The sequence below is a fragment of the Panthera tigris genome, chromosome B3, assembly GCF_018350195.1.
Source record: "Panthera tigris isolate Pti1 chromosome B3, P.tigris_Pti1_mat1.1, whole genome shotgun sequence".
Lineage (NCBI taxonomy): Eukaryota > Metazoa > Chordata > Mammalia > Carnivora > Felidae > Panthera > Panthera tigris.
Window position 1 is genome coordinate 70,244,510 of NC_056665.1, and position 18,823 is coordinate 70,263,332.

Sequence of the window (18,823 nt, forward strand, 5' to 3'; positions counted from 1 at the left end):
CTATAGTAAGCAAGCAAAAAGGAGAATAAGAGGGGAAGGAACCATATATCTGCACATTTGGGCAAAATGAAACACAGGAAGCACACCACTAAGCAATGAGATTTCTGCCCTGACGGACATTAAAGGAAAATTGAGGAATTATTGAAGATTAAGTAAAAAAGAGATATGGCAATGAAATACAACTTGTGATCCTGAATTGGTCCTGGACCAGATACTTTGTTTTCTAAAAGAACATTATTCTCATAATTGGCCAAAAAGTCAAACAAGGTCGATATATTATTTATATTATATTAATGTTGATTTCCTTTTGAAAATTAGATTGTTTTAGGAAATAGACACTGAGGTGGCTAGAGGTAAAAGAGTATTATGTCTAGAACTTACTCTCAAAGTTCAGAAATAAAATTATATGTGTATATATAATACATATGTAACATATACATATTAATATGTCTGTACATGTATATAATCATGTATATCTATATTATGAAATATAATTTAATATATTTACCTATCTGTATACCTTGTATAAACATAGATCTATTCATGTAAATATATTATCTGTATATTTGTATATCTTTATATATACATATAAGACCAATATTCAATATTATTAATAATATAGCAAAAATTACTTTATTGTTTATAATAGGCAAACTTAAGATGATATTTGCAAGTTGAAAATAACTAGATATGAAGCCATATACCAATTGATGCTACCAAAATAGCAAGGTAATGGTAAAATAAAAGACAAAAAGTGGAGGTTAATAGAAACGGAAATCATGTATGTTTATATGCATGCATATGCATTGGATTTTATTTATTTTAATTCATTTAAACTAGAATTTAAACAGACATATAAGTTACTAGCTAATGTATTGAGCAATGCATAGGTACAGCATGCAAACCAACAAGAAAAGCACAGAAAACCCATTTTAAGTGGACCAAGATCTTAAAAGAGTAATTCATACAAAAGTTGAATAACTAATAGGTATGATAACCTGAAAAAGGCAAATTAAAGCAATAAGACATTATTCTATATGCAAACAAAATTTAGGAAGGCAAATTATTATTTTGTAGTGGGGACATGAGCAATTGGATCCTCCTCTGTAGGTGGAGTTACAATCATTCTGGAAGGCAGTCTGTAATATTTAGTGAAATTAAGTGGGTAAATGCTTTATGTCCATTTCTTTTCACTTCTGGGTGTTTATCTTAGAGAAGTTGTTTCACCTACATAGGACTGTTGGACAGTTATTAATCATGAAATCATCAGGGCACCTGGGTGGCTCAGTTGGTTGAGTGTCTGACTTCGGCCCAGGTCATGGTCTCACGGTTTGTGAGTTTGAGCCCCGCGTTGGGCTCTGTGCTGACAGCTTGGAGCCTGCTTTGGATTCTGTGTCTCCCTCTCTCTCTGTTACTCCCCCACTTGTGCTGTCTCTGTTTCTCTCTCTCTCTCTCTCTCTCTCCCTCTCTCTCTCTCTCTCCCTCTCTCTCTCTCTCTCCCTCTCCCTGTCTCCCTGTCTCCCTCTCTCCCTCTCTCTCTCTCTCCAAAATAAACATTTAAAAAAAGAAATACTTTATGGTAACAGGAAATCAGAAGCAGTTTAGCTGTCATTTGGTGAATAGGTAGTAAGGTGATTGGTATTGGTGCTACTGGATAATAGTAACACTTTGAAGTAAGAACTCCACTTATATAAAACAATATGAATTGTATTGAGAGGAAAAGAACATAGAATGGCATTTTGTAAAATAAATCATATACATTCATAGAATAGTCATTCCTATTTTATAAGGAAATTAACATATATAAAGGGAGATAGTAAATCCATTTAGGATGAGTGACTATTTGAAGAGAATTGCAGTCAAGAATTTAGAAGAAACATAAATAGACTCTAGTATACAATAAACTGAGACATTGTTTTTATCTTGATGCTATGTAAGGGTTAGAATAGAAAAGATATAGGAAAAATGGCCAATATATATCATCTGGTGCTCTAAATCTTTTCCTCACTGCATGATATAAAGAAACAAGCAACAAAACAAAAAGGCAATCTATGGAATGGGAGAAGATATTTGCAAATGACATATCTGATAAAGGATAATATCTAAAATATGTAAATAACATTCAACACTCAAAAAAACAAATAATATAATTTAAAAAATGGGCAGAAGACATGAATAGACATTTTTCCAAAGAAGACATACAGATAAAAAGATGCTCAACATCACTCATCGTCAGAGAAATACACATCAAAACTACAATGAGATACCACCTCACACCTGTCAGGATAGGTAAAATCAACAATACAAGAAACAATAGGTGCTGGTGAGGATGTGGAAAAATGGGAACCCACTTACACTGTTGATGGGATTGCAAACCGGTGCAGCCACTCTGGAAAACGTGAAAGTGAACAGGTGTGAGTTTAGAGCAGATGGTGGTAGGTGAGGGAGCTTATATTCAACTTTTATTTACTTCTTTATTTTCTTCCAAGTTTTTATTTAAATTCCAGTTAGGATATAGTGTAATACTAGTTTCAGGTATAATATTTAGTGATTCATCACTTACATACAACACCCAGTGCTCATCACAACATGTGTACTCTTTAACACCCATCACTCATTTAACCCATCCCTCCCTTCCACCCACCTCCCCATCCAGCAACCCTCAGTGTGTTCTCTATAGTTAAGCCTCTGTTTTATGGTTTGTCTCCCTCTTTTTCCCCCATATTCATCTGTTACTTCTAAAAATAAGTAACAAAATCCTTAATATATTTTTAACTGTTTCAGACAATAGAAAAAGAGAGAAAGTTATACAATGAACAATTATAAAACAAATGAAAAGAAAATTAGTAAATTAAATCTGGAGACATGAAAAGCAAAAGAAAAGCCATATTATTACAACTTGGAGTTTCAACTACATAGTCAAGGAAATGTTAACAATATTAAGTCAATCCACTAGTATTAACAGATGAATTGAGAAAAGATGCAATCATCTTAAAGTGGGCATAAATTTTTAAATAAATTCTACAATCATTGATGATTTAATAAAATATTGGAAATTAATAGAAAAGGCATATCTTAATTTTGAAGAAGGATATATAGCCCATGATAATATTTTAGAAAGAGACACTATAATGCTGGAAAATAAATTCCTTCCCTTCAGCATTGTACTGGTGGTTCTAACCAAATGCAATACTGCAAAATGAAAAAAACCAGCAAACACTTTGTTTGGAAAGAATGATGAAAAAAATTACTACTTGATTTCTAGATAAACTAATTAGTGCACTTAAAAGAATCTAAACAAAATAAGAATGAATGGTATGAAAGTTCAATAAATTTGCTGTATATGCAATCAACAAACAAAAATATATTTTTCTACATCAGTAACAACCTACTAAAATATAGCACCAAAGAGATTCCATTGTAATAATAACAAAATATGATGCCTGATGACAAATCAATTAAAATATTACCAAATTTTGAAAATAGTATATAAAATGTTACATAAAAATGTAACAACATAAAGAGATATGTTAGGTTGATGAATTAGAATAATCAAAATCATAAAGTTATCTATTCTTCCCAAATTAATCAATAAATTCTATCCAATTTCAATTGCTATCCTAAAATTATTTGCATTTGACAACTTATCCAGAAATCATCTAGAAGAGTTGATTGACAGATGGAACTGGTATATGCTTAAAGCAGAGCATTTAAGACAAATGACAGTAGCAACTATATTTAACACTGTGTAGTGTTCTCTCTGAGAAACAAAATTACTGGTGGAAGGACTGACAGAGGCCAGAAACAGACATGGATGAATGGATACTTTACATGTATCTTGGATGACATTACAGTCAGTAGGGAAAAGTTATTCAGTAAATGGTATTTGGATGATCATTTATATTCATATAAAAATAAATTTGATTCCTATAAGATACTAATAGAAAATGTAACTTCCAGTTGGATTAAATAACCAAATGTGAAAAAAATAAAAGTTTAAAATTATATGGATCCTGAGAAACTTAACAGAAACCCATGGGGGAGGGGAAGGAAAAATAAAAAAAAAGAGGTTAAAATTATAAAAGAAAGACAAGGGCACCAAGGTGGCTCAGTCAGTTAAGCATCTGACTATTTAAAAAAAATTTTTTTTAACATTTATTCATTTTTTTGAGAGACAGAGAGCACAAGCAGGGGAGGGGCAGAGAGAGGGGGAGACACAGAATCTGAAGCAGGCTCCAGGCTCTGAGCTGTCAGCACAGAGCCCGACATAGGGCTTGAACTCATGAAACACGAGATCATGACCTGAGGTGAAGTTGGACACTTAACCGACTGAGCCACCCAGGTGCCCCTAAGCATCTGACTATTGATTTCAGCTCAGGTTATGATCTCACAGTCATGAGATCAAGTCCTTTGTCAGGCTCCCTGCTGGGAGAGGAGCCTGTTTAAGATTCCTTCTCCCTCTTCCTCTGCCTGCACCTCTCCCCCACCTCTCCCCCTCTCTTTCGAAAGAAAGAAAGAGAGAGGGAGAGGGAGAGGGAGAGGGAGAGAGAAAGAAAGAAAGAAAGAAAGAAAGAAAGAAAGAAAGAAAGAAAGAAAGAAAGAAAGAAAAGAAAGAAAAGAAAAAAGAAAAGAAAAGAAATATAGAAAAAAGAAAAAAAACAATATTTTGGGCTATCAGCTGTCAAGATGTATTACATAAGACATAAAATGACAAACCAAAAATGGTTGACAAATGCAGCTATATTAAATTTTGTGTATGTATAAACATCAAAATGTCAATCCAATCTGTAAGAGTGAAGATATTTTCAGTTCAATCTATGTGTGGATATGTATATTATAAAATATGTATATTTATAACTACATGTATACAGTTATAAAAATCAGTTTAAAAAGAAGAACCCAGAAGAGAAATCAACAAAAGTATGAACTGGAGCAACAAAACAAAATGTGCAATAAATATTTGAATTAATGTCCAAATTCATTATTAACTAAGGAAATGCAATAAATATAAAATATTTTTAAACTCATCCAACTGGGAGAGAAAAAAACCTTATAAAATCCTGTATGGACAAAATGATGGAGAAATTAGGACTCTTCATAGAATGTAAATATCTGCAATGTTGAAAAAGGTTTAGTAATTTCTGATAAAGTTAGAATGTTTTTAATTAAAACTCAGCACTTCCAGTTCTGAGTACATATCCTAGAGAAATTATCATAGGTGCACAAAGAAATACATAGATGTATGTTAAATTGACCCATTAGTTAAAAGAGTAAATAATGTGAGAGCTCTAAATGTCTCCCAAGAGGAGGAGGTTTAAATAAATTTTAGTCTATTTAAAATTAGATTCTGTAGACATTAAAGTGAATACACTAGATTTAATAAATGATGGTGGGAAAGCTGGATATCTGTATGTAAAAGATGAAGTTGAACCCTTACCATACACCATATACATAAGTTAACTCGAATTAAATACCTAAATGTAAGACCTGACACTATAAAACTCTTAGAAGAAAACATAGGTGAAAATCTTTAAAACATTGGATTTGGCAATTATTTGTTGGATGTGTCACCAAAAGTTAAGGCAGCAAGAGAAAAACAGACAAATAAGACCACATCAAACTTAAACACTTCCATGCAGCAAAGGAAATAATCAACAAGGTAAAAGGGCAACCTACAGAATGAGAGAAAATGTTTGCAAATCATTTATCTAATAGGGAGCTAATATCCATAATATATATAAAAAGAACTCCCCTGACTAAACAACAAAAAAACAAGTAACCCAATGAAAAAATGGGCAAAGAACTTGAATAAACTTTTGTCCAAAGAAAATACACAAAAAGCCATCAAACATATGAAAAAAAAAAGCGCAGAATCACTAATCATCAGAGAAATGTAAATCAAAACCAGAATATTACTTCACACCTGTTAGGATGACCACTATCAAAACAGGAACAAAAACAGAAAATGACAAGTACAGAGGAGGATGTAAAGATGCGGAGAAATTGGACACCTTTTCACTGTTAAGGGGAATGTAAAATGGTATAGCCACTCTAGAAAAAAGTATGAAGGTTCCTCAAAAAATTAAAAATAGAATTACCATATGATACAACAGTCTGACTTCTGGATATGTATCCGAAAGAACCGAAACAGAGTCTGGCAGACATATTTGCACACACATGTTTATTACAGCTTTATTTACAATAGCCAAGAGGAGACAGGAAACTAAATATCCTTTTACGGATGAATGGATAAAGAAAATGTGGCATATACATACAACGGGATAGTATTTAGCCTTAAAAAGAAGGAAATTCTGTCATATGTTACAATATGGTTGAAGTTTGAGGAAATTATTCTATGTGAAACAAGTCAGTCACAAAAAGACAAATATTGCATGATCCAATTACATGAAGTATCTAACACAGCTAAACCCTTAAATGGAAGGTAAAATGGTGATTTCCAGGAGCTAGCTAGAGGCAGAAAGGGGAATTCTAGAACCATGAATATAGGCTTTTATTTTGCAAGATGAAAAAGTTCTAGAAATCTGTTGTACAGGGTACACAAAGTTGACACTTGTACACTAAAAAATGGTTAAGATGTTACATGTTTTTTTCATAGTAAAAAATAATGAACCAGAGAAACACAAAAGAGATAACTCTTTAAGACACTAAACAGAGATAAAAATAGCTTTTACAATAATAGCATATATAGATTCCATGTATATCAGGGTAAAAACACACAAAAAATATATTTTATGCACAATGTATGAAAAATGAGAGAAATAATTTTAAAAGCATGAAAAGGAATGATGCCTCTGGAGTTGATGATAGTGATGATCTTTGCTACAGTAAAATAACTGGGTATAGATGGTTGCTTAGAGGTCTTGATTATCTCTACTAAGCCACATAAGGTGTCTACACCTTATGATTAAAATAGCTCAAAAGAAAAAGATACAAATATGCCCAATGATTCTTAGGGACCTGGTTACTATCCTCCTTAATGTGTTTTTTAAAATAGAAATTTAGTCTAAAATATGTCATGCACATATGGCTAGGAATACATCTTTAAAGCACCCTTTGGTCTACAGGTAGTATATTACACAAATATAATTAAGAGCATATGCTTAATACTTATTTGCTTAAGAGGCAATGAAGAAAATGGATAGGTTATAAAAGGGACCCTAAGTGAGCAAAAGCAGAGCATTTGAATTTGATATCATAGAGGTCATGGAATGTCTTTATTCTAATGACCATGGACCATAAATTAACCTTTATAATTGACTAAACTTTATACAACTTAATAAGGTTGAATATTTCCTGTTTTGTTGTGAAGTGAATGCCTGGGATATATAGAAACTTCTTCCTTTTTCCTTGTCTATGAGGATTAATGCAGTAGTAATGTTCTTACTTGGTTCTGGGAAAGTTTTGTGAGAACAAATATGAATACAAACAAGAATGAAGGAATAAGGTAAAATGAGTTGTGTTTCACCTATATATCAGATGGAATTTCTATGTTCTTAAGAAAGAAATATGTGCCTCTTCTCCTGTCATACATGACAGTTACTGTTTGAACATACCCACTCATAGAAACTAGCTTATTTGCCTTGTCAAAGAGAGTAATAATTCTTACGCATATTAAGATCCATAAAAATGAGTTTATTTGTGTGTACTTGTGAGTTGAAGAGTTCATGCAATTTTATGCATACTTACCCAACTAGAGAATTGAGCTGAAAGATCCCTATTTCTGAATTAAAAATAGATCAATTTATATTTGATTTCTCTTTATTTGATGAAATCTAGTTTTGAACATTTCTGGGTCTTCAACTATAGTTTAGTGGGACATTTTTTTTCTATTTAATTCTTTATTACATTAAAAAATTATTAACCCCAACTGGGTTAAATTTCAGCGAAAATAATTCCCAAAAAACCTAAATACGTCATGGTTGTGTAATGATGGAACATGCGATAATTTCAATATACATGATGAATATTTTTAAAAGTCTACAGACGAATTAATACCACTTTATTCTGTGGGTGTGTTTGGTCTTCAGTCTACTAATGGCTGCTTTCATCTCCTGATTCCTTAGAGTGTAAATAATGGGGTTCAGTAAAGGTGTAATAATTGAATAAAACACAGAAAGAAATTTATCCACTGAAAAGCTACTGAATGGCCAAGCATAAATGAAGATAATTGGCCCAAAGAACAGAGTGACCACAGTAATGTGAGCGGACAGTGTGGACAGAGCCTTGGAGAGTCCACCAGAAGATCGACGTCGGACAGTTACCAGAATGACAGTGTAGGAAACGAGCAAGAGTATGAAGCAGATGAAAGACAACAGTCCACTGTCAGCAGTTACCAGCAACTCCAGAACATAGGTCTCAGTGCAGGCAAGTTTTAGAACTAGGGGAAGGTCACAAAAAATATCGTCCACTATATTGGGACCACAGAAGGGCAAGTTGATAGTAAAAACCATCTGGCTCATCGTATGCACAAAACCAACTGCCCAGGACAGCAGCACAGAGCCCATGAGGACCCGGCGGTTCATGATGGATGTGTAGTGAAGAGGTTTGCATATTGCAATGTACCGATCAACAGCCATGACTATGAGAAGAGTCATCTCACTGCCCCCTAAAAAGTGGAGGAAGAACATCTGAGCCATACAGCCCCACAAGGAAATAGTTTTGTTCTCCTTGAGAAAATCTGTGACCATCTTAGGGGTTGTGATTGTAGAAATACACATATCCAGAAAGGAGAGATTTCCAAGGAGGAAGTACATTGGTGTGGAGTACAGATGTGAGTCAAAGGTTACGGTGACCACGATGAGAAAGTTTCCTGCCACAATAGCTGCATAGGCCAACAAAAATATGAAAAAAAAGAAAATTTCAAGTTCCCAAGTGTTGGTGAGTCCTAACAAAACAAACTCCGTTACCACTGAGTTATTCATTATCTAGTCTATGTAGGAGTTTTCAAAGTCATTAAAATGTAGAAAATCTGGAAAAAGTGACCATTTAAGTTTTGATAGTTTTGAAGGTATGGCCATATAGAGAGTAGTGCTTGATTCACATAGAAAAAGAGAAGATGGGCATTTCTGGAAAATGCATTTTAATAGATTAATTCAAGGAACATTCACTTTACTGCATTTTTTAAAGCCAGATAGTCACAAAAGAGAAGCTTATTGTAAAATTTTATAAACATATTTTTCAGGCATAGATTGTGTCTCCACATGGATTTGTTGTTTCTATCATGAGTTTATGAACCATGAGTTCAATGGGTCAATGACTAGAGGAACCAAATGGCCATTAGTCAAATGAATTAGTTCAAGTGGATAGTAATATGGTCATATAACTTTGTGGTACCTATTATTTGAAATATTCATGTATGTGCATTGAGTTTAATTATATTGCCACGAAGCAAATAACTTTAGGAATTTAGCAAATTCTTCGTGAAGCTTTAAACTGGCTATAGCCTGTCATATGTTCTTACCGTCGCCCACAAAAACCATAAATAATAAAACAGGCTTCCTAGTTTCTGGGCAGAAACAAATATTCCTCAATGTACTGGTTTGTTTCTCTCCTTCCTTCCTCTCCTTCCTCTCCTTCCTCTCCTTCCTCTCCTTCCTCTCCTTCCTCTCCTTCCTCTCCTTCCTCTCCTTCCTCTCCTTCCTCTCCTTCCTCTCCTTCCTCTATTCCTCCCCACCACCATGTTTGTTTCTTCCCTTCCTTCTTTTCTCTCTCATTCCCTCCTCCTCCTCCTCCTTTATGATCTTTTTAAATGCTCTTTAATACTTTCGTTTCTGGACAAACTGCTGACCTAGAGTGTTGAGACTTTTTGCCTATTTGCATGAATCTATTGTTGCTGGGTTCCTGGCTGGAGTTTGCCTTCTTGTCCCTTTGCATTTAATATATAGATGGACTCTGAACAACCAGCAATTTTTTAATAAGTACCATTATTCTTTGTACCCAGTGCTTTCCTCTGATATTTCACATTTGTCTGCAGACTGATTCTTGAGTCTTACTCTCTCATATATCTTTGACACTTGTACTCTATATGTGTTCCCATGTTGGACTGACTGATGGCTCATTTTTATACACTTTTTCATTTTACTTATACCTTTTGGTCACAGCTTTTATTTTCTGTTTTGTTTTTTACTTTTTTGAAAAATTATTAGTGATACACACCAAACACACAGACACAGATACAGAATCATACATATACACGTAAACACAAATACATATACTTACACCACATTCTAGTTCTGGAGCATCAGAACAGGTTGTGGAAAATTTACTCTGAATATACAGTTTTTGGCTTAATAGTTCATGAAATATTCAGGTGTTATTGTTTAGCCCAACTATTAGAGTAAGGAAAAAAACTGAACCAAGAGTCAAGAGTTATATTCTAGTCCTGTCATCAACATTTACGAGGGAAATATGCTCTTTAACTCCTTTGAACATGGATTTATTTTGTTGTAAGAATAAATTATACTTACTCTGCAAATTACAGGTTGTTATGAGATTCCAAAGGATAATATATATGGAATATATTTGTATATTTTATTGTACATACATGGTAGGTGTGTGCATTCACAAAATTCTGTTTTTAGCATTATCTCATTTTCTGGTGATTATAGAGTTTCAAACCAGTTAAGAACCACAGGAGAATTTTACAATGGAAGACTTGGTAAAGAAGACTTCGTGTAAATAAATGTATTTTTCTCTTTTAAATTTAAATGATATAATTACCTAATTGTTTTCATTACAAAGATTTATTATCACCATTGGTATTCTAGTTCATGTAGTCAATGAGTTACATACTAGTTATGAATAGTTTTAAAACCATATAGTCCTCAGTCACAAAATACTAAAGGAAAAATATTGAGAATTCTAAAAGTAATTTTTATAGCTTAATATGTAAATTGGAAAATTAAAAGCAAAGAACAATATTAATTTAGGATTTTTGAAATGTTATGAACTCCTTTATAAAATATCTCCAGCCAAGTGTACATAGAGATGGATTCAAATATGTTATGATAGATAAAATCATTCAACATGTGGATTTGTACAAATGATCGAAGATGAACTCTCTTTAAAATACATAGTTTTCTACTCAGACACAGGCAAAAATAGAGTATGAGAAACAAAAGAATTCTTCCTAACTTACGCCACAGTTAAACCTCAAATGGAAAGCTTAAGCTTTTGTATGGTGTGTACTATACAAACACGATGAACTGAAAAGAAATGAAAAATAATCAGATAAAGTAGATAGGGCATGGTTTGGTTTCTCTCTAGAAGGAAATTTGTCTGAGAATGGGATGGATGACCTATGACTGGAGAGTCTGACTTTTTCCTGTGTTTTTTATGTGACTAAAGGATGAAAACTTACTGTACTTCTTTACACTGAGGTTGCTTACCTGAGGAAGAAAAGCTGTGGGATGTCCAATACTGTGTGTCTATGTTCAGTAAAAAAGTCTTTTTCCATACATTTCCACAAATGTACTTAAATAGTTCTTTTAGTGAGAGTAAATGCTATGCAGTTTTTATTGAACTTGAGGGTTTTCTATCAATCTTTCTTATGAGAGGGTGAAGCCATATACAGATTGGATAAATCACAGGTGATATTCACTCACTACAAAAAATGTTTGGGGGGCACCTGGGTGGCTCAGTCGGTTGAGCGTCCAACTTCGGCTCAGGTCATGATCTTGCGGTCTGTGGGTTCGAGCCCCACATAGGGCTCTGTGCTGACAGCTTAGAGCCTGGAGCCTGCTTCGGATTCTGTGTCTCCCTCTCTCTCTCTGCCCCTCCCCTGCGCATGCTCTGTCTCTCTCTGTTTTAAATAAACATTAAAAAAAATACAACAAAAAATGTTTCAAATGTAAAAGATTTGCTGACAAAATGGCCACTATAAATATTTTTCTAATTAAAAAATGTGTATATTTGATAGTAAAGGGCTCAGCATTATAGATGGACAAAGGGCTTCACGCTCATATATTGATCAAGTTTAAAATATTAAAATAATTGTTTTAAAGGTAGGTAGGAAAAAGGCCAGTGGGTGCAGAAGAATAGGAAATAGACCTTGGGTTGCAAAATTACCAAAACAAATACATTAGCAGTACACTTGGACAATTGTATTGATTGAAAGGTTATATGACTTCAGTGAACAAAGTAAGTGTACTTGAGGGGAACATTTTTTAAAAATTGATTTAAAAAATTGAACCTGCATGACTCAGGCCTAATTTTATTAACATGACAAAAAAAATCGCACTATCTGTCCTCTGCCAAATTTCACCCAACTGGGTGTCCAACTCTTGACTTAACTCAGGTCATGATATCACCATTCATGGGATGGAACCCCCATTTGGCTCTGTATTGACAGCATGGAACCCTCTTGGGATTCTCCCTCTCTTTCTGCCTTTGCCCTGCTCACTTGTATCAGCTTGTTCACTTGCTCTCTCTCTCCCTCCCTCCGTCCCTCTCTGTAAAATAAATGTAAAAAAATTAAAATTAAAATAAAAAAATGATTTAAATTAATCATTATCTTAGCATATTATGTGTTTTCTGTGTTGAAATACTCAATGTGGGGAAGTAAAACATAGATAAATAATATGAAATCACCTTTTCTCATTTTCTTGATATGATATTTTATTATTTTACATTTCAGACTTGTCACAGATGCTAAACTTAGCCAAGGAAGAACCTAGTTGTTCCATTATTTTATAATATCCTAAATTATTTTTTATTTTATATTTTTACCCTGTAAGGATTAAACTAATTCAAATTTATATTCCTGAACATGAACTCAAGCTATAAAACTGATCCCTCAGATCAGGAATGTGGCTCTTACTCTTACTGAAAGTAGATACAGTGTTCAGTTACTATTTGACCAAAATTATCTTTTACTATTGCCCTCATGATCAGAATAATATGGTTTTCACTTAGTTCTAAGTTTCTTATAAAATGTCTTCTCCTTTATTAAAGTGTGCAATTGCAGTTTTCTTTAGCACTGCTATTGAAACCTACCAGTTCTAGCTGAAGAGTGGCCTCTTCAAAGATGTGAAGATACAGTGAGATCCTGAATATATATTATCTTTTTTAACCTCCATGAATTGACAATCATTGGTAGGTACAGAAAGAAAAAAAGGACAAGAACATAAGTAAGATGCAGACTGGTGATCAACCCCCAAAGGGAATCATTAAAATAAACGTGCTGGTGTTACCTAGAGTTCAGAGCAAGGACTTACTTTCTCATTATTTAAGTGGATTGTGAGTTTGTGAAGTGTATCAGCCATGTGAACTTTCACTAGTAAGTGCTTTTCAGAAAAAGCACTAATTCAAGTGTTTTGGTTGGGGAAGGATGAACACATTAACAGAAAATGGATCTATCATAGATGATAGACTTGAAATTATAATTCTACTAATATTATTTTATCAATCTCAATATTTATAGTTAGTAATTGAATGAATTTATTCAAGTAAAATTAATATATTTAATATAATAGCCTACACTGAGAAAGGCATAGCAGACATTGCTAACAGATTTCTCACTCTTTTTGACAGAATCTAGGAATTTTATAAAAAATTTTATTTTCCCCATGCAGCTATTACCAATTAGAATTGCCATGAAAAATGTCTTTTAAAAATATTTCTGCTGAGAAGATATATGTCACAGTTTAGTGTGGCATTTGAGATCTTGCAAGAAAGAAAAGGATTCTTAAATATAGAAATTAGAAATACAATATTAGAACAATATTTGATGCCCTGATTTGATTACCCAAACCAGTTGGTAAGCATGGTACACATAGAATTTTTCAGTGTTAGAAGCACATGGTCTAGGACCAAACTCAAGTAGGGAAGATATACTTAAAAAGGAGAAGGGGATAAGGAGGGAAAGTAGGTAAGTTTGATATTCAGGGTATATTTTAAAGCTTTTGCACAGAAAAGGAAACCATCAGCAACAGAAAAAGGTAACTTACTGAGTGGAGAAAATATTTGCAACTGATATATCCAATAAGGGGTTAGCATCTAAAATATATAAAGAATTCATATAACTCAACACTAGAAAAACCCAAACAATCCAGCCAAAAATGGGCAGTGGACCTGCGAAGATACTTTTCCAAAGAAGACATACAGATGGTCAACAGACTCATGAAAAGATACCCACCATGACTAATTATCAGGAAAATGTAAATCAAAGCCACAATGATATTCACCCACCTTACACTTGTTAGAATGGCTAGAATCAAAAGGATAAGACATAACAAGTGTTGGTGAGGATGTGGAGAAAAATGAATCTTGTGGTGGGAATGTAAGTGGCAGAGCCACTGGAAAAAAGTATGGAGATTTCTCAAAAAAATTAAAAGTAGAATTACTATATGATCCAGTAATTCCACTGCTGGGTATTTAAAGAAAATGAAAACACTACTTTGAAAATATTTATGCATCCCTACATTTACTGCAGCATTATTTATAATGGCCAAGGTATGGAAGCAACCAAATTGTCCATCACTAGAGGTATGGATAAGGAAGATAGATATACACAATGGAATATTACTAAGCTATAAAAAAGAATGGAGTCTTGCCAGTTGCAACAACATGGATGGACCTAGAGGGTGCCATGTTAAGTGAAATAATTCAGACAAAGACAAATACCGTAAGATTTCACTCATATCTGGAATCTAAAAAAAAAACAGATGAATAAAAAAAACCCAAAAGCATAAGTAGAGATATAAATACAGAGAACAAATTGATGGCTGCCAGAGGTGAGGCAGGTGGGGGAATGGGCAAAATAGATGAGTGGGAGATACGTCCAGTTATGGAAAGAAAAAGTCACAGGAATAAAAGGAACAGCATAAGAAATATAGTCAAGGATATTAGTGATGTATGGTGATGGAGCTACAGTTCTTGTGACCATAGTAGATAATGTACAAATTTGTCAAATCACTGTGTTGTACACCTGAAACTAATGTGTGTGAACTATACTCAAATAAAAAAATTCATATAAAAAACAAAAAATATTAGAGGGGTTCCGGAAGATGGCGGCGTAGGAGGACGCGGGGCTCACAGCGCGTCCTGCCGATCACTTAGATTCCACCTACACCTGCCTAAAGAACCCAGAAAACCGCCAGAGGATTAGCAGAAGGGAGTCTCCGGAGTCAAGCGCAGACTAGAGGCCCACGGAAGAGGATAGGAAGGGCGGCGAGGCGGTGCGCGCTCCACGGACTGGCGGGAGGGAGCCGGGACGGAGGGGCGGCTCGCAGGCCAAGCAGAGCCCCCGAGTCGGGCTGGCAAAAGCGGAGGGGCCGGACAGACTGTGTTCCGACAGCAAGCGCGACTTAGCGTCTGGGAGGTCATAAGTTAACAGCTCTGCTCGGAAAGCGGGAAGGCTGGAGGACAAAGGGAGGGAGAGCTGCTGAGCCCCCGGACGGCAGAGCTCAGCTTGGCGGGGAACAAAGGCGCCAGCGCCATCTCCCCCGCCCATCCCCCAGCCAAAATGCCAAAGGGAACCAGTTCCTGCCAGGGAACTTGCTCCCTCCCCGCAAACACCCAACTCTGTGCTTCTGCGGAGCCAATCCTCCGGCAGCGGATCTGACTCCCTCCTGCTGCCACAGGGCCCCTCCTGAAGTGGATCACCTAAGGAGAAGCAAGCTAAGCCTGCCCCTCCTGCCCCCATGCACCTTGCCTACCCACCCCAGCTAATACGCCAGATCCCCAGCACCACAAGCCTGGCAGTGTGCAAGTAGCCCAGACCAGCCACGCCACCCCACAGTGAATCCCGCCCCTAGGAGAGGGGAAGAGAAGGCACACACCAGTCTGACTGTGGCCCCAGCAGTGGGCTGGGGGCAGACATCGGGTCGGACTGCGGCCCCGCCCACTAACTCCAGTTATACACCACAGCACAGGGGAAGTGCACTGCAGGTCCTCACCACGCCAGGGACTCTCCAAAATGACCAAACGGAAGAATTCCCCTCAGAAGAATCTCCAGGAAATAACAACAGCTAATGAACTGATCAAAAAGGATTTAAATAATATAACAGAAAGTGAATTTAGAATAATAGTCATAAAATTAATCGCTGGGCTTGAAAACAGTATACAGGACAGCAGAGAATCTCTTGCCACAAAGATCGAGGGACTAAGGAACAGTCACGAGGAGTTGAAAAACGCTTTAAACGAATTGCAAAACAAAATGGAATCCACGATGGCTCGGCTTGAAGAGGCAGAGGAGAGAATAGGTGAACTAGAAGATAAAGTTATGGAGAAAGAGGAAGCTGAAAGAAAGAGAGATAAAAAAATCCAGGAGTATGAGGGGAAAATTAGAGAACTAAATGATACACTAAAAAAAAAATAATATACGCATAATTGGTATCCCAGAGGAGGAAGAGAGAGGGAAGGGTGCTGAAGGGGTACTTGAACAAATTATAGCTGAGAACTTCCCTGAACTGGGGAAGGAAAAAGGCATTGAAATCCAAGAGGCACAGAGAACTCCCTTCAGACGTAACTTGAATCGATCTTCTGCACGACATATCATAGTGAAACTGGCAAAATACAAGGATAAAGAGAAAATTCTGAAAGCAGCAAGGGATAAACGTGCCCTCACATATAAAGGGAGACCTATAAGACTCGTGACTGATCTCTCCTTTGAAACTTGGCAGGCCAGAAAGGCTTGGCACGATATCTACAGTGTGCTAAACAGAAAAAATATGCAGCCGAGAATCCTTCATCCAGCAAGTCTGTCATTTAGAATAGAAGGAGAGATAAAGGTCTTCCCAAACAAACAAAAACTGAAGGAATTTGTCACCACGAAACCAGCCCTACAAGAGATCCTAAGGGGGATCCTGTGAGACAAAGTACCAGAGACATCACTACAAGCATAAAACATACAGACATCACAATGACTCTAAACCCATATCTTTCTATAATAACACTGAATGTAAATGGATTAAATGCGCCAACTAAAAGACATAGGGTATCAGAATGGATAAAAAAACAAGACCCATCTATTTGCTGTCTACAAGAGACTCATTTTAGATCTGAGGACACCTTTAGATTGAGAGTGAGGGGATGGAGAACTATTTATCATGCTCCTGGAAGCCAAAAGAAAGCTGGAGTAGCCATACTTATATCAGACAAACTAGACTTTAAATTAAAGGCTGTAACAAGAGATGAAGAAGGGCATTATATAATAATCACAGGGTCTATCCACCAGGAAGAGCTAACTATTATAAATGTCTATGCGCCAAATACCCGAGCCCCCAGATATATAAAACAATTACTCATAAACATAAGCAACCTTATTGATAAGAATGTGGTCATTGCAGGGGACTTTAACACCCCACTTACAGAAATGGATAGATCATCTAGACACACAGTCAATAAAGAAACAAGGGCCCTGAATGATACATTGGATCAGATGGACTTGACAGATATATTTAGAACTCTGCATCCCAAAGCAACAGAATATACTTTCTTCTCGAGTGCACATGGAACATTCTCCAAGATAGATCATATACTGGGTCACAAAACAGCCCTTCATAAGTTTACAAGAATTGAAATTATACCATGCATACTTTCAGACCACAATGCTATGAAGCTTGAAATCAACCACAGGAAAAAGTCTGGAAAACCTCCAAAAGCATGGAGGTTAAAGAACACCCTACTAACGAATGAGTGGGTCAACCAGGCAATTAGAGAAGAAATTAAAACATATATGGAAACAAACGAAAATGAAAATACAACAATCCAAACGCTTTGGGATGCAGCGAAGGCAGTCCTGAGAGGAAAATACATTGCAATCCAGGCCTATCTCAAGAAACAAGAAAAATCCCAAGTACAAAATCTAACAGCACACCTAAAGGAAATAGAAGCAGAACAGCAAAGGCAGCCTAAACCCAGCAGAAGAAGAGAAATAATAAAGATCAGAGCAGAAATAAACAATATAGAATCTAAAAAAACTGTAGAGCAGATCAATGAAACCAAGAGTTGGTTTTTTGAAAAAATAAACAAAATTGACAAACCTCTAGCCAGGCTTCTCAAAAAGAAAAGGGAGATGACCCAAATAGATAAAATCATGAATGAAAATGGAATGATTACAACCAATCCCTCAGAGATACAAACAATTATCAGGGAATACTATGAAAAATTATATGCCAGCAAATTGGACAACCTGGAAGAAATGGACAAATTTCTAAACACCCACACTCTTCCAAAACTCAATCAGGAGGAAATAGAAAGCTTGAACAGACCCATAACCAGCGAAGAAATTGAATCGGTTATCAAAAATCTCTCAACAAATAAGAGTCCAGGACCAGATGGCTTCCCAGGGGAGTTCTACCAGACATTTAAAGCAGAGATAATACCTATCCTTCTCAAGCTATTCCAAGAAATAGAAAGGGAAGGAAAACTTCCAGACTCATTCTATGAAGCCAGTATTACTTTGATTCCTAAACCAGACAGAGACCCAGTAAAAAAAGAGAACTACAGGCCAATATCCCTGATGAATATGGATGCAAAAATTCTTAATAAGATACTAGCAAATCGAATTCAACAGCATATAAAAAGAATTATTCACCATGATCAAGTGGGATTCATTCCTGGGATGCAGGGCTGGTTCAACATTCGCAAATCGATCAACGTGATACATCACATTAACAAAAAAAAAGAGAAGAACCATATGATCCTGTCAATCGATGCAGAAAAGGCCTTTGACAAAATCCAGCACCCTTTCTTAATAAAAACCCTTGAGAAAGTCGGGATAGAAGGAACATACTTAAAGATCATAAAGGCCATTTATGAAAAGCCCACAGCTAACATCATCCTCAACGGGGAAAAACTG

General features: G+C 35.7%; 1 protein-coding gene across 1 annotated transcript; it reads right to left on the bottom strand.

Annotated features, from left to right (window-relative positions):
* Positions 1-8,009: 8,009 nt before the first annotated feature.
* Positions 8,010-8,945, bottom strand: LOC102967234 (olfactory receptor 4L1-like). The gene has a single exon (XM_007087481.3). It carries the CDS (start codon positions 8,940-8,942, stop codon positions 8,010-8,012), a length of 933 nt encoding a protein of 310 aa, XP_007087543.2. The 5' UTR covers positions 8,943-8,945.
* Positions 8,946-18,823: the final 9,878 nt, after the last annotated feature.

Bases quoted from the DNA above. Each gene is read 5' to 3' on its own strand.
- LOC102967234 (XM_007087481.3), bottom strand. From the start codon at position 8,942: ATGAATAACTCAGTGGTAACGGAGTTTGTTTTGTTAGGACTCACCAAC.